Consider the following 22,503-nt stretch of genomic DNA (forward strand, 5'->3'; position numbering starts at 1 on the left):
CCTTATAAGGCATCTGAATCTCTTAAAATTGAGAAAATTGCCAAAATGCAGGAATAGCTTGCTTGTAAAGCTGAGTTCCTGATGGGAAATGAGTTTTACTCCAACTGCCCAGGTTCCCAGGAGTAGAGCCACTCATGTGTGATGAAGCAGATTGTGAGAAAATTGCATCTCAGTGTTTTTTCTCTTCTCACTGAATGGATCAAGGTGAGGAGAGCTTGATTTCTTACATTTCAGTACACCAAGCAGACTCTCTTAATCAGATTAGACAGGAGAACTTCTTTATACTGAGTCTCTGTCTCTGTTTCTGTCTCTGTCTCTCTGTCTCTGTTTCTGTCTCTCTCATGACAGTTAAATTTGTGGAGTGGAGGATTAAGCCTCCTGTATTTAAGATAGTTAAAAACTATGGCAAGAAAATTATATATGCCTTGGAAAAGATGCCAAATAATGACAACACCTAAAATACAGTGAATGAAAAAGAAGTACAGATACCCACAGCTTTCAATTTCCAGCGTGCAGTTCTGCTCATCCAAGGGGTATCTTCTCAAGTCCATCATGCATGCTGCGGTTGTGGTGATTCTGAAATACACAGGTGAAGGCATATATTAAAGATGGTATGAGAAAATGTAGCAGAGAAACTGCTTCCAGCTAAACAATGAGTAATGTCCATGTAGGGCATCCTTTCCTCAGAGTACACCTGATTAAACATATTTCATAATGTGTACTGAATGAATAACTTTTCAGTATCCTATAGTCCAGCTTTATCAAGAAAAGCAATATAAAAACTTTAAATCTCTTAAAATTACTCATGTTGACTTTGGATAATCTACGGCAGAGGAAGGTGTTTCTAAGGAAGCTTTGGTCTTCAATTTTTATAGCACAGTTTTATAGCACAGAAAAAAACGTATGTGCAGGAACATCACTGATTAGATCAAAATTGAATTCTTTGATTTTCCATGTGAATGTCTATGTAGCTACAGATTCATAGGCTGCACTTTGGAACTCTCAGCCAAGCTTCTGCTTGATCCTATTTTATTATAGTTGTCTTTGGGCTGGATCCTAATGATTCAGAGTTTCTCACCATGAGATCATATATCTTTTCAAAGAAAATATTTGGTTATTAATTATGAATGAAAATTGAGTTGGTTAGCTTTCCTTAAGGTCATCTGCGGCCATGGAAAGAATTTATAACATTAACTGTCCAAGGACAGTTAAACCTCCACCATGCAATGGTTAAATCAACTGTACATTAAGAGACAACACTTCTAGAAATGTCAGGTTATTTTCCAACTCTGTCTACAGCTTCATTTTAGGAAAACCAACCTACACAAATCCTCAGTTGAAATGCAATTCAGCCACTATATTTTATACTCTTTTTCTCTAGAATCCCACCCCTTCTTCACCACAGTTACAGGTGACTGAACCATTACTTGATCAAGAATCTATGATGTGGCCTTGAGTTAAAAGCCAGAATGGAGCTAAAGGAATTCTCTTACATGGAAGTAAATTAAAGACAGGGCAAGAACAGAGCTGATCTTGCAAGTTCATGAATTAGAGGATTTTGATGTCATTTTGAAATTGGAGAGTGAGGCTGAAATTGGAGAGTGAGGCATGAGAAAGAATAATAGAGGTAGAGAAAATGCAGAGAGTAGATGGTTGAGGAAATAGTGGTCACTATGGCTGGATCACAGAACATGGCCTTGCAGGGCATGTACTACATATTTGAAGGAAGAGCATTTTTATAAATTATGTGGAATGTGTAACTGCCAGCCCTCATTATAACCATTAGATGGTGGATCAGAAGAATGAAGAAGTAAGAATGTCTTTTCCTAAGATTCGAGTTACCTTGAATTCCCAACCACCTTCCATGTTCCACCTTTCTTGAAGCCCAGTAATAAGCTTTCTCTAGATAGCCTTCCATATGAATATTCTATTTTGGGCTACATGGTAAAGTTCTGTTCCTATCAGCAGATCTTAATCAAAACACCAGTAAAACACCAGGCATGTGCCAATTCTGTTGGGCTAGTCTCATTTAACATAAGTGAAGTAGTAAAATATGTCCTTCTATTAGCATATGGATAAGAAGCAGGTTGAGAAAAGTTCTACTCTTCAATGGCCAAAAAGAACAGTGAGGGAAAATGTCAACATATTTGGCAATTATGGATAAATACTAAATTATTCTCTACAAATAGTATGAAAGTGTTATGGAGATATATGCTATAAAGCCCATACCAATGGTGAAAATGTGTCCTTTCTAAATGTCATAACACTTTCAATTATCATTCTAAGGAGTGGATAACATTCTATAATCCAAAGTCAACACCTAGCTCTTTGGTATATTTTTCCATAGCATCTGACTTTCTAGACAACTGAAGAACCAGCCTCACACTTAAATTCTGGCATGTTTTATGGCATATTGACAACCCAACATCCGTACAAGATGTCTATAAGGCAAAATTAGAATAAATTTCTGTTAAAATTATGAATTTTATGAAGAAAGGAAAAACATCTCTACTGGAAATATTCAAGTTTTTAAGTTCCTACATATTTTGGTACCTATTCACTTGAAAGGGCCAATAATTGAGATTACGATTGTTTTTCTTATTCTCAGTGTCACCGATACAAACAGGAACACAAACATATCCAGATTGTTTAGAGACTCACACTTATTGTGACATTATGTAGTGTGTTTCATGGGCATTACTGGAAGGGGAACATGATGCTGAAGAATCTATAAAAGGGTATTCAGTACCCAGTATACCTGTTGTCTCGTCTTCTCATTCTGGCATAATACTGCCTATAAAATGGAGCCCTTTTCCTAATTTACTTGAAGAATAAGGTAAAAATATGTATTACTACTCTTCTCCTTATGGAAGAAATAACAGAGAAACCCTTTCATGATGAAAAGTACGACATGAGCGCCTACTCATGGTACAAAAAGTAAGCATAGGGATGACACATGAAGGAAAGAGGTCTGTGTGCTACTGGGACAGAAAGGTAAGAAAAGGGAAAGGAGGGGTGGGAAGAGGAATCAAGAAGAGTGCAACACTCCAAAACCTCTCCCTGAGCCACAAAACCTTCTTCCAAGTTGGGCTAAATTCATGACTACTAGGGGAGTGAACTTTTTGCATGAATTGGCCAAATTTTGAGGCCTGAGGCTTTGCAGAAACTATGGAAGGGAATTTGAATACTCAGAACTGAGACCTCAAGCCTAGTTAATGGGAATAGAAGAAAGGCAGGAAAGCCACAGTGACTGAATTCCATTTGCATAACCCCCAACCTCTACCCACAACTTTTCATATTTTCCTCAATAAACTTTATTTGTCCTGAGAGGAGAATTTAACCAATATCTAGCTCCATTTCCACAACCCTCTGTAATCTGAGAATTCCACTACCATTTCTAAGGAATAGTGGTAGGGTCAGTGAGAAACATGACTGGCTAAGGAGTTTTGCATTATTACTCTTCAGTAGATACTTTTTTGGAAGTGTCATTGTTTCTTTTTTGTTTTCTAATTGAGAGAGAACAGTGATTAGAGGGTCTAAGGCTGCAATTTATGCCTATGATAAAAAAAAAGAGAGAGAGAAAGATGGTAGCCAAGTGACAGAAAAAGTGTCTACCATTTAATATGTACTTTCTTTACAAATAGTCACACTTCGAGCGTGCTGAAAACAGAAATTAAAAAAAAAAGATGGAGAAGTTGAGAAGTGATGGATAGAAGACTAGGAAATGATACAGAAAAGGATTTTGATTTATTATCTCAGGGCTCAGAACAGCATGCTGTCGTATCTGTACTTTATGTAACATTGGTTGAGAGTTTACTTTGTACCCATCTCTATGCTCAGGCCTTAAACACTCATGCATTTAATTAATAACCATATTATGAAGGTGTTATTACCATTTTCATTTGAAAGATAAACAAACCAAGGCTAGGAAACATTAAATAGCTTGACCACATTAACAATGCTGCTGGAAGACAGATACAGAATTCAGATCCAAGCAGACAGAATCCTATACTACCTCTTTAACATCTCTTCTGCCTTAAAGTATGACATACTGTATATTCAACATTTTAAAAGGCTACTCATGGTGTGTGGTTCTTGTTGAAGATCAAAGGAGGTAGAGAAATTTGTAATTATATATATAAATACACATATACATATCTAAAATATATACACATAAAGTATATATATATAATATATACACAGAGAGAGATCATATACATACATGTAATATTCTTATCATATATATGGCAAGTTGTAAATACAATATGTAAAGGAAGATAGTAAATATTCTACATGCTACACGTGCAGTAACAATAGTGATATTTAACCCATTGTGGAATAGGGTAGAATTTAGTAGGTAGTCCTGCTTTTATAAGTGATATATTCCTAAAGATGTGTTTCATGGTCAAAAGTATGAAAATCCAAGGAGTAAACTCAAAGTTTATATGAGGAGCGTTATCCCCAGTAAATTTAAAATTCTATTATGTGATAAGTGTCATCTTTGAACACCATCTATAAACTATCCCTGTGTGTCGTTTGCCTGCACAGCTGAGTGAGGAAGCCTGAGTCAAGAGACCCATGGCTTTTAGCATGTTGCAAGGTTTTCACTTTGTCTCAATTACATTAAGATTACGAGCTGTACTTTGGTGTCAGCACTTCCATTTTTAAATTTTCACCAATTGAAAATAATAAGGGCAGATGCAAACTCTTCATGTCATTGCACAAATGCAGAATTCTCCGCGGACCACGTGGAGAAGCTGCTGTGGAAATGTTTTTGTTGGTTGATCATGACACTAAATACCATAAACATTTACTTGAAATATTCACTTGTCAGCCAAGGTACAAAAGCCCTCCTTGCCAATGCTGCTGGGAACGGTGGACTATAGGCAGAGTCTGGGATCGTTACTTGTAGTGAATCATTTAGGCAATGCACACAATCTCTTTATCAACTTGTACTAATCTTTTAGATTCATGGCAAATACCAGACAGGACAGAGATGAAAATGTCCTTGACTGGCATTCTCAGAGCCCTACCAGAACTAAAGTACCTCAGCCCAGCTACCTCTCCTCTCATTACTCCCATTTTAATGTTTTCATTACACTTAGAACCATCTACAATTGGAGCACCATCTATTTGTTGATTTGCAGGTCGCTTTTACCTCCTCAGGCGAGTCTGAGAGCAGGGCCTTGTCTCTCCTGTTGGTGGCCATCTCCTCAATGCCTGAAATAGTTCCTTGCATGCACACAGTAGGTGTCCCATAAATACTCATTGAACAAAAAAATGACTTTGAAGATATGGGGACCAGGCATAAGCACACAGCATTGAACTCAAGAAGTGGAAAAAGAAAGAGATATCTTAACCTTTCTTGGATTTAATCCCCCAAATCTAAGTGTAAGAGGCAACCTGCCCTCTCTCAAGCACTCCAAGCAAGAGCCCTGGCCCTGCACAATTACTGACTCACTGAGAGCTCCATGGGCTCATTTGTCAAGATGCCTGGGGGACACCCCCTGTATTAATAGACAAGTGGTCTCTGTGAATCTTTCTGCTGCAGAATGAATTCTTAGCGGGCCAATGTTGATGTGCATGAGTTTTATGGTCTCCACTGCAGTGATGATCACAGCAAAATGCAGCCATCAGTGGAATCCTGGCTCTCTGATCACAATCTTGTTAAACTAACAGGACTTAGGAGCAAGTTAGAAGCACCTCCAGTGTGACCTCTGGCTTGCACTTGGGATGCCTAAATGCCTGTGAACTCTGGGCAATTGCTGTGTCTATGGTCATGGGATAGTAGCCCATCTGGACTAGTGCTTTACAGGTAACCATTTAGCCATTTACAACAGCTCTATGGTAACTCATAGTCTTCTTCTACCTGGTTCTCCATATACCAAGTTCATCAGGCATTTTTCCAGGAATAGGAACTCAGATGCTAGGGTTAAGGGCCTAAGTCAAATAACTCAAACTGACTATGTATTATTCTAAAGCAAGTGCTTACTATTCAATGTGGAGAAAACACAAGGAATAAACCAACATTTAAGTTATTCCAATTTTTGTTTTACAAAAAATTTAATAAAGTACATTCATAGCACTGCCCAAAATCCTTTGCTATGCAGACTCCTTAGCATGTTGCTGGGAAAGTTTTTGGGTTAAATTGATGTTGGCAGTCCCATTCTTTCCTTGCTTCCAAATATCCATGCTCTTAGCCATGTCATTTGAAATTCTCCTCACTAAAAAGAAGCTGTCTGCCCACCTCCTGAATGAGGGCCAAATTGTGACTTACTTTGTCTGCCAGAATATGTGGAAGTGACAATGTGCCAGTCTCAAGCTTAGCTCCCAAGAGGCATTCTGTTTCCAGTCAGTCTCCTTTTGTGCTTCTGCCTTTGTTGTGAGAAAACCATGCCCAAATGAGTCCACTGGTCTTAGATGGAGAATGGCCAAGTGGAGAAGTATGGAGGTGCCCACTAATCCCTTGTAGAGACCACCCACACCCAGGTCTGTGAATGAGTTAGCCAGGATGAGCAGAGATGCTCATTAATCACACAGACACACAGGCAATGAGCACTTATTATCATCTGGCATTGAGACTTTCTAGCTGTTTGTTACACAGCAACATTGTAGCAATAGATAAGAGATATAACAATCAACCAAGATAATAACATACATAGAAAAGCATAAATTCTCTTATACAAAATGGAAATCACAACCTGATACTTCTCAAGAGTGAGATAGGATAGCAAAGCCCTTAGTAGACAGCATTTTTCTAAAACAGGATTATTTATCTCTATGTTTCAGTATAAAACCACTATCATTTTAAAAATATCAATTTTGTTGAAATGAGTAGTCATATCAGGAAAATGAGACAGGTCCTGATGTATCTTTTCTTGATTTTCAAACCATATGGTGATAAAGCAACACGAAGGCCAAAACTGGTAATAGTGCTGAATTGAAAACCAAAATGAACAGAAAAGTCTGTGCCAGATCCTTAATCATCAGCCAAGAGCAGAACTGTCAAAATGGATTATTGAGGAAGTTCTTGAGGAGAATACTACAAGCTCAACCCTCTGAAGAGGAAGGGAGGAACCAATTTGAAAGAACCAGGAAAGTACTCCCTAATTATCTGGATCTGGTTATGTCACTTGGTAGAGCTTCACATCTAGAAGTATGTTGTTCAAAAATGGTAGGCACGGGGGCGCCTGGGTGGCGCAGTCGGTTAAGCGTCCGACTTCAGCCAGGTCACGATCTCGCGGTCCGTGAGTTCGAGCCCCGCGTCAGGCTCTGGGCTGATGGCTCGGAGCCTGGAGCCTGTTTCCGATTCTGTGTCTCCCTCTCTCTCTGCCCCTCCCCCGTTCATGCTCTGTCTCTCTCTGTCCCAAAAATAAATTAAAAAAACATTGAAAAAAAATGGTAGGCACGAATACATGTGATTATTTTACATTTAAACTTTAAATTAATTAAAATTAAATAAAAGTTGAAAATTCAGTTCCTCTGATGCACTAGTCACATTTGAAGTGCTCAGCAGTCACATATGGCTGGAGACTACTATATCAGACAGTACAGATTTTAGAACATCTTCATGACTACAGTGAGTTCCCCTGGAAGGGGCTAGAAGAATAGCATTAGCCAGACAGAATGAGTAGTCTGGCCTTGCCCCATAACCTAAACATCCAGTCCCTCTTTCCCTCTCTCTTTCTATATAGCTTTAGAGGATACAGCTCTCTGGTTGAAAGTGGTTGGGGAACACAGCCAAATACATATAACCCATGAGCTCAAAGAAAAGTCATTGGTGCTAAAGGCAGATATCCACAGGGCTTGGAAACCTTGCATGCTAGAGTAGAAGATATCATTCTAGACTCTGTTCAAATTACCATACATTACACCTGACTTCAAGGCTTAGTCAGTTAACCCAGCAGTCAGAAGGTAGGTCCTACTCTGAATGAATGCAATTAGGCATAACAAATGGAGCACATTAACCAATTTTGCAGATTTATACCCTAAGAGGTTAAGGCTTCCATGGTGAGAATGAGGCTGAAGGACATGAGGGTCACCATATCCATAGTCTCACTAGAAAATCAATTTGTGTCTAGGATATAGCCTACATAAGCGTAACCGTGAATAAAACAAAGAGGTGTTATATGAAAAGTGTGGAAGCATTGAAAATGAAACTTGGAATATTTGGAAGATGATGTCTAGTAGTCAAAAGGCACGAATGCATATGTGCTCTCTTTAGAACAAAAACAGGGAGATAGGGAAAGAAGAGCCTGAGATAAAGGCATAGAGAGATTCTGTAAAGCTAAGAAAAAAAGGTTAGGATTCCCAGCCATAGGCACTGAATTGATATTTATAATGAAGACAGAGACAGTAGGCTTGACACAGCTGAAATAATTTAATGATGTAGATGACTTCTAAAACTTTAATGGACATAAAAAATCACAGAGGGGTTTTGTTAAAATGCAGATTCTGAACAGAAGGTCTGCAGTTCTGAATTTCCTAGATGATGGTGCTGCTGCTGGTCTGGGGACAGTAAAACCGAAGGGAGAAGGCAAACTTGTAGAACCTTCCTAAGGGCAGAGGAAGAAGACAAAGCTTTGAAAAAAGAAGATGATAGGTAAAGGACAGAAAATGGGTATGAAACAGCTTTAATAGACAAACAGAGCAAAAACAAATAGCATACAAGTCAACAATTAGTAGAATTAAACATGAAACAATAAAGAATTATTTTTAAAATATATGTAAAACTTACCATTTGCACCATTTTAAAATGACAGTTTACTGGAAAGTACATTCATATTGCTGTGCAACCATTACCACCATCCATCTCCAGAAGTTTTTCATCATCTCAAACAGAAAACTCTGTACCCATCAAACACTAACTCCTTATTCTCCCCTTCCCCTGGGACCTGGTAACCTCTATTCTACTTTCTCTATAAATTTACTTAGTCTAGGTATCTCTCATAAGTAGAATCATTTAATATTTGTCCTTTTGTGCCAGGCTTAGTTAATTTACGATGTTTTCAAAGTTCATCTTTGTTGTAGCATATATCAGCATTTCACATCTTTTTAAAGTTAAATAATATTCAATTGTATGATATACTGCATTTTGTTTATTCATATGTTAATGCACATTTGGTTTGTTTCAAACGTTTAGCTATTGTGAATAATGCTGCTGTGAATGTTGGTGTACAACTATCTGTTTGAGTCACTGCTTTTGTTTCTTTTGATATATACCTAGAATTGGAATTACTGGACTGTATAATAATTCTATGTTTAATTTTTCGAAAAATAGTCACATTGCTTTCCACGGAGTCTGAACTGTTTTATATTCCACCAACAATGCATAAGGATTCCAATTACTCTGTAAGTTTGCCAACACTTCTTTTTTCTTTTTTCTTTTTTTATTTTTTTAATATATGAAATTTATTGTCAAATTGGTTTCCATACAACACCCAGTGCTCATCCCAAAAGGTGCCCTCCTCAATACCCATCACCCACCCTCCCCTCCCTCCCAACCCCCATCAACCCTCAGTTTGTTCTCAGTTTTTAAGAGTCTCTTATGCTTTGGCTCTCTCCCACTCTAACCTCTTTTTTTCTTTTTCCTTCCCTTCCCTCATGGGTTTCTGTTAAGTTTCTTAGGATCCACATAAGAGTGAAACCATATGGTATCTGTCTTTCTCTGTATGGCTTATTTCACTTAGCATCACACTCTCCAGTTCCATCCACGTTGCTACAAAAGGCCATATTTCATTCTTTCTCATTGCCACGTAGTATTCCATTGTGTATATAAACCACAATTTCTTTATCCATTCAAAAGTTGATGGACACTTAGGCTCTTTCCATAATTTGGCTATTGTTGAGAGTGCTGCTATAAACATTGGGGTACAAGTGCCCCTATGAATCAGTACTCCGGTATCCCTTGGATAAATTCCTAGCAGTGCTATTGCTGGGTCATAGGGTAGGTCTATTTTTAATTTTCTGAGGAACCTCCACACTGCTTTCCAGAGCGGCTGCACCAATTTGCATTCCCACCAACAGTGCAAGAGGGTTCCCGTTTCTCCACATCCTCTCCAGCATCTATAGTCTCCTGATTTGTTCATTTTGGCCACTCTGACTGGCGTGAGGTGATATCTGAGTGTGGTTTTGATTTGTATTTCCCTGATAAGCAGTGACGTTGAACATCTTTTCATGTGCCTGTTGGCCATCCGGATGTCTTCTTTAGAGAAGTGTCTATTCATGTTTTCTGCCCATTTCTTCACTGGATTATTTGTTTTTCGGGTGTGGAGTTTGGTGAGCTCTTTACAGATTTTGGATACTAGCCCTTTGTCCGATATGTCATTTGCAAATATCTTTTCCCATTCCGTTGGTTGCCTTTTAGTTTTGTTGGTTGTTTCCTTTGCTGTGCAGAAGCTTTTTATCTTCACAAGGTCCCAGTAATTCACTTTTGCTTTTAATTCCCTTGCCTTTGGGGATGTGTCGAGTAAGAGATTGCTACGGCTGAGGTCAGAGAGGTCTTTTCCTGCTTTCTCCTCTAAGGTTTTGATGGTTTCCTGTCTCACATTCAGGTCCTTTATCCATTTTGAGTTTATTTTTGTGAATGGTGTGAGAAAGTGGTCTAGTTTCAACCTTCTGCATGTTGCTGTCCAGTTCTCCCAGCACCATTTGTTAAAGAGACTGTCTTTTTTCCATTGGATGTTCTTTCCTGCTTTGTCAAAGATGAGTTGGCCATACGTTTGTGGGTCTAGTTCTGGGGTTTCTATTCTATTCCATTGGTCTATGTGTCTGTTTTTGTGCCAATACCATGCTGTCTTGATGATGACAGCTTTGTAGTAGAGGCTAAAGTCTGGGATTGTGATGCCTCCTGCTTTGGTCTTCTTCTTCAAAATTACTTTGGCTATTTGGGGCCTTTTGTGGTTCCATATGAATTTTAGGATTGCTTGTTCTAGTTTCGAGAAGAATGCTGGTGCAATTTTGATTGGGATTGATTTGAATGTGTAGATACCTTTGGGTAGTATTGACATTTTGACAATATTTATTCTTCCAATCCATGAGCAGGGAATGTCTTTCCATTTCTTTATATCTTCTTCAATTACCTTCATAAGCTTTCTATAGTTTTCAGCATACAGATCTTTTACATCTTTGGTTAGATTTATTCCTAGGTATTTTATGCTTCTTGGTGCAATTGTGAATGGAATCAGTTTCTTTATTTGTCTTTCTCTTGCTTCATTGTTAGTGTATAAGAATGCAACTGATTTCTGTACATTGATTTTGTATCCTGCAACTTTGCTGAATTCATGTATCAGTACAAGCAGACTTTTGGTGGAGTCTATCGGATTTTCCATGTATAATATCATGTCATCTGCAAAAAGCGAAAGCTTGACTTCATCTTTGCCAATTTTGATGCCTTTGATTTCCTTTTGTTGTCTGATTGCTGATGCTAGAACTTCCAGCACTATGTTAAACAACAGCGGTGACAGTGGGCATCCCTGTCGTGTTCCTGATCTCAGGGAAAAAGCTCTCAGTTTTTCCCCGTTGAGGATAATGTTAGCTGTGGGCTTTTCATAAATGGCTTTTATGATCTTTAAATATGTTCCTTCTATCCCGACTTTCTCAAGGGTTTTTATTAAGAAAGGGTGCTGGATTTTGTCGAAGGCCTTTTCTGCATCGATTGACAGGATCATATGGTTCTTCTCTTTTTTTTGTTAATGTGATGTATCACGTTGATTGATTTGCGAATGTTGAACCAGCCCTGCATCCCAGGAATGAATCCCACTTGATCATGGTGAATAATTCTTTTTATATGCCGTTGAATTCGATTTGCTAGTATCTTATTGAGAATTCTTGCATCCATATTCATCAGGGATATTGGCCTCTAGTTCTCTTTTTTTACTGGGTCTCTGTCTGGTTTAGGAATCAAAGTAATACTGGCTTCATAGAATGAGTCTGGAAGTTTTCCTTCCCTTTCTATTTCTTGGAATAGCTTGAGAAGGATAGGTATTATCTCTGCTTTAAACGTCTGGTAGAACTCCCCTGGGAAGCCATCTGGTCCTGGACTCTTATTTGTTGGGAGATTTTTGATAACCGATTCAATTTCTTCGCTGGTTATGGGTCTGTTCAAGCTTTCTCTTTCCTCCTGATTGAGTTTTGGAAGAGTGTGGGTGTTTAGGAATTTGTCCATTTCTTCCAGGTTGTCCAATTTGTTGGCATATAATTTTTCATAGTATTCCCTGATAATTGTTTGTATCTCTGAGGGATTGGTTGTAATAATTCCATTTTCATTCATGATTTTGTCTATTCGGGTCATCTCCCTTTTCTTTTTGAGAAGCCTGGCTAGAGGTTTGTCAATTTTGTTTATTTTTTCAAAAAACCAACTCTTGGTTTCGTTGATCTGCTCTACAGTTTTTGTAGATTCTATATTGTTTATTTCTGCTCTGATCTTTATTATTTCTCTTCTTCTGCTGGGTTTAGGCTGACTTTGCTGTTCTGCTTCTATTTCCTTTAGGTGTGCTGTTAGATTTTGTATTTGGGATTTTTCTTGTTTCTTGAGATAGGCCTGGATTGCAATGTATTTTCCTCCCAGGACTGCCTTCGCTGCGTCCCAAAGCGTTTGGATTGTTGTATTTTCATTTTCATTTGTTTCCATATATTTTTTAATTTCTTCTCTAATTGCCTGGTTGACCCACTCATTCGTTAGTAGGGTGTTCTTTAACCTCCATGCTTTTGGAGGTTTTCCAGACTTTTTCCTGTGGTTGATTTCAAGCTTCATAGCATTGTGGTCTGAAAGTATGCATGGTATAATTTCAATTCTTGTAAACTTATGAAGGGCTGTTTTGTGACCCAGTATATGATCTATCTTGGAGAATGTTCCATGTGCACTCGAGAAGAAAGTATATTCTGTTGCTTTGGGATGCAGAGTTCTAAATATATCTGTCAAGTCCATCTGATCCAATATATCATTCAGGGCCCGTGTTTCTTTATTGACCGTGTGTCTAGATGATCTATCCATTGTTGTAAGTGGGGTGTTAAAGTCCCCTGCAATTATCACATTCTTATCAATAAGGTTGCTTATGTTTATGAGTAATTGTTTTATATATTTGGGGGCTCCGGTATTCGGCGCATAGACATTTATAATTGTTAGCTCTTCCTGATGGATGGACCCTATAATTCTTATATAATGCCCTTCTTCATCTCTTGTTACAGCCTTTAATTTAAAGTCTAGTTTGTTTGATATAAGTATGGCTACTCCAGCTTTCTTTTGGCTTCCAGTAGCATGATAAATAGTTCTCCATCCCCTCACTCTCAATCTAAAGGTGTCCTCAGATCTAAAATGAGTCTCTTGTAGACAGCAAATAGATGGGTCTTGTTTTTTTATCCGTTCTGATACCCTATGTCTTTTTGTTGGTGCATTTAATCCATTTACATTCAGTGTTATTATAGAAAGATACGGGTTTAGAGTCATTGTGATGTCTGTATGTTTTATGCTTGTAGTGATGTCTCTTGTACTTTGTCTCACAGGATCCCCCTTAGGATCTCTTGTAGGGCTGGTTTAGTGGTGACAAATTCCTTCAGTTTTTGTTTGTTTGGGAAGACCTTTATCTCTCCTTCTATTCTAAATGACAGACTTGCTGGATAAAGGATTCTCGGCTGCATATTTTTCCTGTTTACCACACTGAAAATATCGTGCCAATCCTTTCTGGCCTGCCAAGTTTCAAAAGAGAGATCAGTCACGAGTCTTATAGGTCTCCCTTTATATGTGAGGGCATGTTTGTCCCTTGCTGCTTTCAGAATTTTCTCTTTATCCTTGTATTTTGCCAGTTTCACTATGATATGTCGTGCAGAAGATCGATTCAAGTTCCGTCTGAAGGGAGTTCTCTGTGCCTCTTGGATTTCAATGCCTTTTTCCTTCCCCAGTTCAGGGAAGTTCTCAGCTATTATTTCTTCAAGTACCCCTTCAGCACATTTCCCTCTCTCTTTCTCCTCTGGGATACCAATTATGCGTATATTATTTCTTTTTAGTGTATCACTTAGTTCTCTAATTTTCCCCTCATGCTCCTGGATTTTTTTATCTCTCTTTCTCTCAGCTTCCTCTTTTTCCATAACTTTATCTTCTAGTTCACCTATTCTCTCCTCTGCCTCTTCAATCCAAGCTGTCGTCGTTTCCATTTTGTTTTGCATTTTGTTTAAAGAGCTTTTCAGCTCCTCGGGACTGTTCCTTAGTCCCTTGATCTCTGTAGCAAGAGATTCTCTGCTGTCCTCTATACTGTTTTCAAGCCCAGAGATTATTTTATGACTATTATTCTAAATTCACTTTCTGTTATATTATTTAAATCCTTTTTGATCAGTTCATTAGCTGTTGTTATTTCCTGGAGACTCTTCTGAGGGGAATTCTTTCGTTTGGTCATTTTGGATAGTCCCTGGGGTGGTGCGGACCTGCAGGGCACTTCCCCTGTGCTGTGGTGTATAACTGGAGTTGGTGGGTGGGGCCACAGTCAGTCCTGATGTCTGCCCCCAGCCCACCGCTGGGGCCACAGTCAGACTGGTGTGTGTCTTCTCTTCCCCTCTCCTAGGGGCGGGATTCACTGTGGGGTGGTGTGGCCCGTCTGGGCTACTTGCACACTGCCAGGCTTGTGGTGCTGGGGATTTGGCCTATTAGCTGGGGTGGGTAGGCAAGGTGCAAGGGGGCAGGAGGGGCAGGCTTAGCTCGCTTCTCCTTAGGTGATCCACTTCAGGAGGGGCCCTGTGGCAGCGGGAGGGAGTCAGATCCGCTGCCGGAGGTTTGGCTCCACAGAAGCACAGAGTTGGGTGTTTGCACGGAGCGAGCAAGTTCCCTGGCAGGAACTGGTTCCCTTTGGGATTTTGGCTGGGGGATGGGCGGGGGAGATGGCGCTGGCCAGCGCCTTTGTTCCCCACCAAACTGAGCTCTGTCATCCGGGGGCTCAGCAGCTCTCCCTCCCTTTGTCCTCCAGCCTTCCCGCTTTCTGAGCAGAGCTGTTAACTTATGACCTCCCAGATGCTAAATCGCGCTTGCTGTCAGAACACACTCCGTCCGTCCGGCCCCTCCACTTTTGCAAGCCAGACTCGGGGGCTCTGCTTGGACGGTGAGCCGCCCCTCCTCCCCGGCTCCCTCCAGCCAGTCCGTGGAGCGCGCACCGCCTCGCCGCCCTTCCTACCCCCCTCCCGTGGTCCTCTCGTCTGCGCTTGGCTCCGGAGACTCCGTTCTGCTAATCCTCTGGCGGTTTTCTGGGTTATTTAGGCAGGTGTAGGTGGAATAAGTGATCAGCAGGACGTGTGGTGAGCCCAGCGTCCTCCTACACCGCCATCTTCTCCCCCCTCTCTTTTTCTTTTTTTTAAATAATAGCCATCTTAATGGATGTGAAATGATATCTCACTGTGGTTTTGATATTCATTCCCTTCGTGACTAGTAATGTTAGGTATCTTTTCACATGCTAAGTGGCCATTTGTATATCTTCTTTGGATAAATAGTGTCTTCAAGTCCTTTGGCTATTTTTAAACCGCTTGATTTTTTGTTGTTGTTGACTTGCAGGAGTTCTGTACATAATCTGAATATTAAGTACCCATATCAGATATACAATTTGCAAATATTTTCTCCCATTCCACTGATTGTCTTCTCAGCCTGTTGACTGTGTTCTTTGATGCACAGAATTCTCTGCTATAGTCCAATTTATATTGTGTTGTTGTTCTTGTTGCCTGCACTTCAATGCCGTATCCAAGAAATCATTGCCAAATCTAATGTCATGAAGCTTTTCCCATCTTTTCCTAAGACTTTTATACTTTTATCTCTCACATTTACATCTATGATCCATTTTGAGCTCATTTTTGTCTCTGGTATAAGCATGCAACTTCACTCTTACATGTGGATATTCAGCTTTTCCAGCACTATTTATTAAGTATCCTGTCTTTTATTCATTGAATTGTCTTGCCACCCCTGTCAAAAATCATTTGATCATATATGTAAAAGTTTATTTTGAACTCTATTTTATTCTACTGGTCAGTGTGTATATTATTATGCCAGTATTGCACTGTTTTGATTACCAGGGCTTTATAGTAAGTTTTGAATCAGTAAATGCGAGACGTCCATTTCTGATCTTCTTTCTCAAGATTGTTTTGGATATCTGGGGTTCCATAATTCTGCATGAAGTTTAGAATGGGGTTTTCCATGTTACAGAAAAAAGGAATTGGGATTTTGATGGGGATTGCACTGAATCTGTAGATCACTTTAGGTTGTATTTTCATCTTAACAATGCCAAGTCTTCCAATCAATGAATACAAGATGTCTTCCATTTAATTATGTCTTCTTTAAATTCCTTCAGCAAAGTTTTATAGTTTTAGTGTATGAGTCTTTTGCCTCCATTATTAAATTTGTCCCTAAGTATTTCATTCTTTCAGATGCTAATTTAAATGGAATTGTTTTCTTAATTTCCTGTTTCGATTGCTCATTTTTAACATATAGAAATGCAACTGGTATTTATTTACTATTTTTATATGAAATTTATTGTCAACTTGGTTTCCATACAACACCCAGTGCTCATCCCAACAGGTGCCCTGCTCAATGCCCATCACTCACTTTCCCCTCCACTCCCACCTCCCCAACAACCCCCAGTTTATTCTCAGTTTTTAAGCTCTCTTATGGTCTGCCTCCTTCCTTCTCTGTAACTTTTTCTTTTCTCCTTTCCCTTCCCCATGGTCTTCTGGTAAGTTTCTCAGGATACACATAAGAGTGAAAACATATGGTATTTGTCTTTCTCTGTGTGACTTATTTCACTTAGCATAACACTTTCCAGTTCCATCCATGTTGCTACAAAAGGCCATATTTCATTCCTTCTCACTGTCAAGTAGTATTCCATTGTATATAAACCACAATTTCTTTATCCATTCATCATTTGATGGACATTTAGACTCTGTCAATAATTTGGCTATTGTTGAAAGTGCTGCTATAAACATTGGGGTACAAGTGCCCCTATGCATCAGCACTCCTGTATCCCTTGGGGAAATTGCTAGAAGTGCTATTGGTGGGTCATAGGGTAGATCTATTTTTAATTTTTGGAGGAACCTCCACACTGTTTTCCAGAGTGGCTGGAATGTAGCCACTCTGACTGGCATGAGGTGATATCTGAGTGTGGTTTTGATTTGTATTTCCCTGATGAGGAGTGACATTGAGCGTCTTTTCATGTGCCTGTTGGCCATCTAGATGTCTTCTTTAGAGAAGTGTCCATTCATGTTTTCTGCTCATTTCTTCACTGGATTACTTGTTTTCGGGTGTGGAGTTTGGTGAGTTCTTTATAGACTTTGGATACTAGCCCTTTGTCCAATATGTCATTTGCAAATATCTTTTCCCATTCAGTCATTTGCCTTTTAGTTTTGTTGATTGTTTCCTTTGTAGTGAAGAAGCTTTTCATCTTCATGAGGTCCCAATAGTTCATTTTTGCTTTTAATTCCCTTGAGTTTGGAGATGTGTCAAGTAAGAAATTGCTGCAGCTGAGGTCAGAGAGGTTTTTTCCTGCTTTCTCCTCTAGGGTTTTGATGGTCTCCTATCTCACATTCAGGTCCTTCATCCATTTTGAGTTTATTTTTGAGAATGGTATAAGAAAGTGGTCTAGTTTCATTCTTCTCCATATTGCTGTTCAGTTCTCCCAGCACCATTTGTTAAAGAGACTGTCTTTTTTCCATTGGATAGTATTTCCTGTTTTGTCAAAGATTAGTTAGGCATACATTTGTGGGTCCAATTCTGGGGTCTGTATTCTGTTCCACTGGTTTCTGTGTATTTTTGTGCCAATACCATGCTGTCTTGATGATGACAGCTTTGTAGTAGAGGCTAAAGTCTGGGATTGTGATGCCTCCACTTTGGTTTTCTTCTTCAATATTACAATGGCTATTCATGGTCTTTTGTGGTTCCATACAAATTTCAGGATTGCTTGTTCTAGCTTCAAGAAGAATGCTGGTGTCATTTTGATTGGAATTGCATTGAATGTGTAGATAGCGTTGGGGAGTATTCACATTTTAACAATATCTACCCTTCCAAACCATGAGCATGAAATGTTTTTCCATTTCTTTGTATCTTTTTTCAATTTCCTTCATAAGCTTTCTATAGTTTTAGCATAAACATCTTTTACATCTTTGGTTAGGTTTATTCCTAGGTATTTTATGATTTCTGGTGCAACTGTGAATGGGATCAGTTTCTTTATCTTTCTGTTGCTTCGCTATTGGTGTATAAGAATGCAACTGATTTCTTTACATTAATTTTGTATCCTGCAAATTTGCTGAATTCAGGTATCAGTTCTAGCAGACTTTTGGTGGAATCTATTGGGTTTTCCATGCATAATATCATGCCATTTGCAAAAAAGTGAAAGTTTGGCTTCATTTTTCCCAACTTTGATTTATTTGATTTCCTTTTGTTGTCTGATTGCTGATGCTAGAACTTCCAACACTATGCTAAACAACAGTGAGAGAGTGGACATCCCTGTCGTGTTCCTGATCTCAGGGGGAAAGCTCTCAGTTTTCCCCATTGAGGATGAGATTAGCTGTGGGCTTTTCATAAATGGCTTTTATGATGTTTATCTATGTTCCTACTATCCCGCCTCTCTCGAGGATTTTTATTAAGAAAGGATGCTGAATTTTGTCAAATACTTTTTCCGCATGAATTGACAGGATCATATGGATTTATCTTTTCTTTTATTAATCCGATGTGTCACATTGATTGATTTGCAAATGTTGAACCAGCCCTGCAGCTCAGGAATGAATCCCACTTGATCTTGGTGAATAATTCTTTTTATATTCTGTTGAATTAGATTTGCTAGTATCTTGCTGAGAATTTGTGCATCCATATTCATCAGGGATATTGGCCTGTATTTCTCCCTTTTTTTTTGCTGGTCTCCATCTGCTTTGGGAGTAAAAGTAATGCTGGCTTCATAGAATGAGTCTGGAAGTGTTCCTTCCCTTTCTATTTTTTGGAAGGGCTTGAGAAGGATAGGTATTATCTCTGCTTTAAATCTGGTCCTGGACTCTTAATTGTTGGGAGATTTTTGATAACTGATTCAATATCTTCGCTGGTTGTGAGTCTGTTCAGGTTTTCTATTTCTTGCTGTTTGAGTTTTGGAAGTGTGTGGGTGCTTAGGAATTTGTCCATTTCTTCCAGGTTGTCCAGTTTGTTGGCATATAATTTTTCATAGTATTCCCTGATAATTTCTTGTATTTCTGAGGGATTGGTTGTAATGATTCCATTTTAATTCATGGTTTTATCTATTTGGGTCATCTCCCTTTTCTTTTTGAGAAGCCTGACTAAGGTTTTTTTGTTTATTTTTTCAAAAAACCAACTCTTGGTTACATTGATCTGCTCTACAGTTTTTTTAGATTCTATATTGCTTATTTCTGCTCTGACTTTATTATTTCTCTTCTTCTGCTGGGTTTGGGGTATCTGTGCTGTTCTGCTTCTAGTTCTTTTAGGTGTCCTGCTAGATTTTGTATTTGGGATTTTTCCTGTTTCTTGAGATTGGCCTGGATTGCAATGTATTTTCCTCTCAGGACTGCCTTAGCTGCATCCCAAAGCGTTTGGATTGTTGTATTTTCACTTTCGTTTGTTTCCATATACTTTTCAATTTCTTCTCTAATGGCCTGGTTGACCAATTCATTCTTTAGTAGGGTGTTCTTTAGCCTCCATGCTTTTGGAAGTTTTCCAGACTTTTCCTGTTGTTGATTTCAAGTTTTATAGCATTGTGGTCTGAAAGTGTGCATGGTATGATCTCAATTCTTTTATACTTATGAAGGGCTGTTTTGTGACCCAGTGTGTGATCTATCTTGGAGAATGTTCCATGTGCACTCAGGAAGAAAGTATATTTTGTTGCTTTGAGATGCAGAGTTCTAAATATATCTGTCAAGTCCATCTGATACAATGTATCATTCAGGGCCCTTGTTTCTTTATTGATGCTGTGTCTGATGATCTATCCATTGTTGTAAGTGGGGTATTAAAGTCCCCTGCAATTACCACATTCTAATCAATAAGGTTGCTTATGTTTGTGATTGTTTTTATATATTTGGGGGCTCCGGTATTCGGCACATAGACATTTGTAATTGTTAGCTCTTCCTGATGGATGGACCGTGTAATTATTACATAATGCTTTTCTTCATCTCTTGTTACAGCCTTTAATTTAAAGTCTAGTTTGTCTGATATAAGTATGGCTACTCCAGCTTTCTTTTGACTTCCAGTAGTATGATAGATAGTTCTCCATCCCCTCACATTAAATCTGAAGGTGTCCTCAGGTCAAAAATGAGTCTCTTGCCGACAGCAAATAGATGGGTCTTGGTTTTTTTATCCCGTATGATACCCTATGTCTTTTTATTGGAGCATTTGGCCCATTTACATTCAGTGTTATTATTGAAAGATATGGGTTTAGGGGCGCCTGGGTGGCGCAGTTGGTTAAGCGTCCGACTTCAGCCAGGTCACGATCTCGCAGTCCGTGAGTTCGAGCCCCGCGTCGGGCTCTGGGCTGATGGCTCAGAGCCTGGAGCCTGTTTCCGATTCTGTGTCTCCCTCTCTCTCTGCCCCTCCCCCGTTCATGCTGTGTCTCTCTCTGTCCCAAAAATAAATAAACGTTGAAAAAAAAAATTAAAAAAAAAAAAAAAAAAGAAAGATATGGGTTTAAAGTCATTGGGATGTCTGTAGGTTTCATGCATGTAGTGATGTTTTTGGTACTTTGTGGTCCTTGCAACATTTCACTCACAGAGTCCCTCTTAGGATCTCTTGTAGGGCTGGTTTAGTGGTGATGAATTCTTTCCATTTTTGTTTGTTAGGGAAAATCTTTATCTCTCCTTCTATTCTGAATGATAGACTTGCTGGATAAAGGATTCTTGCCTGCATATTTTTTTCTGTTCATCACATTGAAGATTTCCTGCCATTCCTTTCTTGCCTGCCAAGTTTCAGTAGATAGGTCTGTCCCTACTCTTATGAGCTTACCTTTGTAAGTTAGAGTCTGTTTATCCCTAGCTGCTTTCAGAATTTTCTCTTTTGCCAGTTTCACTATGATATGTCATGCAGAAGATCGATTCAAGTTACCTCTGAAGGGAGTTCTCTGTGTCTCTTGGATTTCAATGCCTTTTTCGTTCCCCAGCTCAGGGAAATTCTCAGCTATGATTTTTTCAAGTACCCCTACAGCTCTTTTCTCTCTCTCTTCTTCTTCTGGAATTCCTATGATTTGGATATTGTTCTGTTTGATTGCATCACTTAGTTCTCTAATTCTCCCCTCATACTCCTGGATTTTTCATCTCTCTTCTCAGCTTCCTCTTTTTCCATAATTTTACCTTCTGATTCATTTATTCTCTCCTTTGCCTCTTCAATCCATCCTATGTCTGGCTCTATTTTATTTTGTACCTCATTTATAGCAGTTTATAGTTCCTCATGACTATTTTTTAGTCCCTTGATCTCTGTAGCAATAGATTCTCTGCTGTCCTGTATGCTTTTTACAAACCCAGTAATTAACTGTATGACTATCATTCTAAATTCTATTCCATTATATTGCTTAAATCGTTTTTGATCAATTCATTAGCTGTTGCTACTTCCTGGAGTTTCTTTTGTGGAGAATTCTTCCATTTCATCATTTTGGGTATTCCCTGAGTAGCCCCAAACTCAGGGCACTTCCCCTGTTCTGTCAGGAGAAACTTGTGTCGGTGGGTGGGGCCATATTCAGACCCAATGTCTGCCCCCAGCCCACCGCTGGGGACACAGTAAGACTGGTGTGTACCTTATCTTCCTCTGTCCCAGGGGCAGGACTCACTGTGGAGTGATGTGGCCCCTGTCTGGGCTGCTTGCACACTGCCAGGCTTGTGGTGCTGTCTTGATGGGATCTGGCCAAGGGTGTATTAGATGGGGTGGATCCGCAAGGTGCACAGGGGTGGGAGAGGAAGGCTTAGCTAGCTTTGCAGTTGGTGGTCCCCTAAAGGAGGGGCCCTGCAGCACCGGGAGGGAGGCAGGCCTGTCCGAGGGATGGATCCACAGAAGCACTGTTGTGGGCATTTGCATGGTGCAAGCAAGTTTTGTGACTGGAACTCGTTCCCTTTGGAATTTCGGCTGGGGAATGGGAGAGAGAGATGGTGCTTGCCAGCCCTTGTTCCCCAGCGAAGCTGAGCTCTGTTTTCTGGGGCTCAACAACTCTCCCTCCTGGCATCCTCTTGGCCTCCACTCTCTCCAAGAGCAGAGCTGTTGACTTTTCAAATTCCAGATATTAAGTCCCGCTGGTTGTCAGAACTCACGGAGTTCAGCCCCTCTGCTTTTGCAAGCCAGACTTTGGGGGGCTCTGCCTTGCCAGGTGGGCTCTGCCTCCACCTCCCCGGCTCCCTCCTGCCAGTCCATGTAGCGTGCACCACCTCTCCACCCTTCCTACCCTCTTCTGTGGGCCTCTTATCTAGTCCTTATCTAGTGGAGAGTCCTTTGTGGTAGTCTTTTGGCAGTTTTCTGGGTTATTAAGCAGATGTGGGTGGAATCTAAGCAATCAGCAGGACGAGGTG

General features: G+C 39.7%; 1 protein-coding gene across 3 annotated transcripts in view; it reads right to left on the reverse strand.

Moving 5' to 3' along the window:
- GABRB3 (gamma-aminobutyric acid type A receptor subunit beta3) overlaps positions 1–22,503 on the reverse strand; it is a 469,312-nt gene that overhangs the window by 43,155 nt on the left and 403,654 nt on the right. For all 3 annotated transcript variants that reach the window (XM_045448928.1, XM_045448927.1, XM_045448929.1), the window contains one exon: positions 494–576. In XM_045448928.1, coding sequence (XP_045304884.1) covers positions 494–576 — 83 coding nt within the window. The remainder of the gene's footprint in view (positions 1–493; positions 577–22,503) is intronic.

Source organism: Leopardus geoffroyi, chromosome B3, assembly GCF_018350155.1.
Source record: "Leopardus geoffroyi isolate Oge1 chromosome B3, O.geoffroyi_Oge1_pat1.0, whole genome shotgun sequence".
Taxonomy (NCBI): Eukaryota; Metazoa; Chordata; class Mammalia; order Carnivora; family Felidae; genus Leopardus; species Leopardus geoffroyi.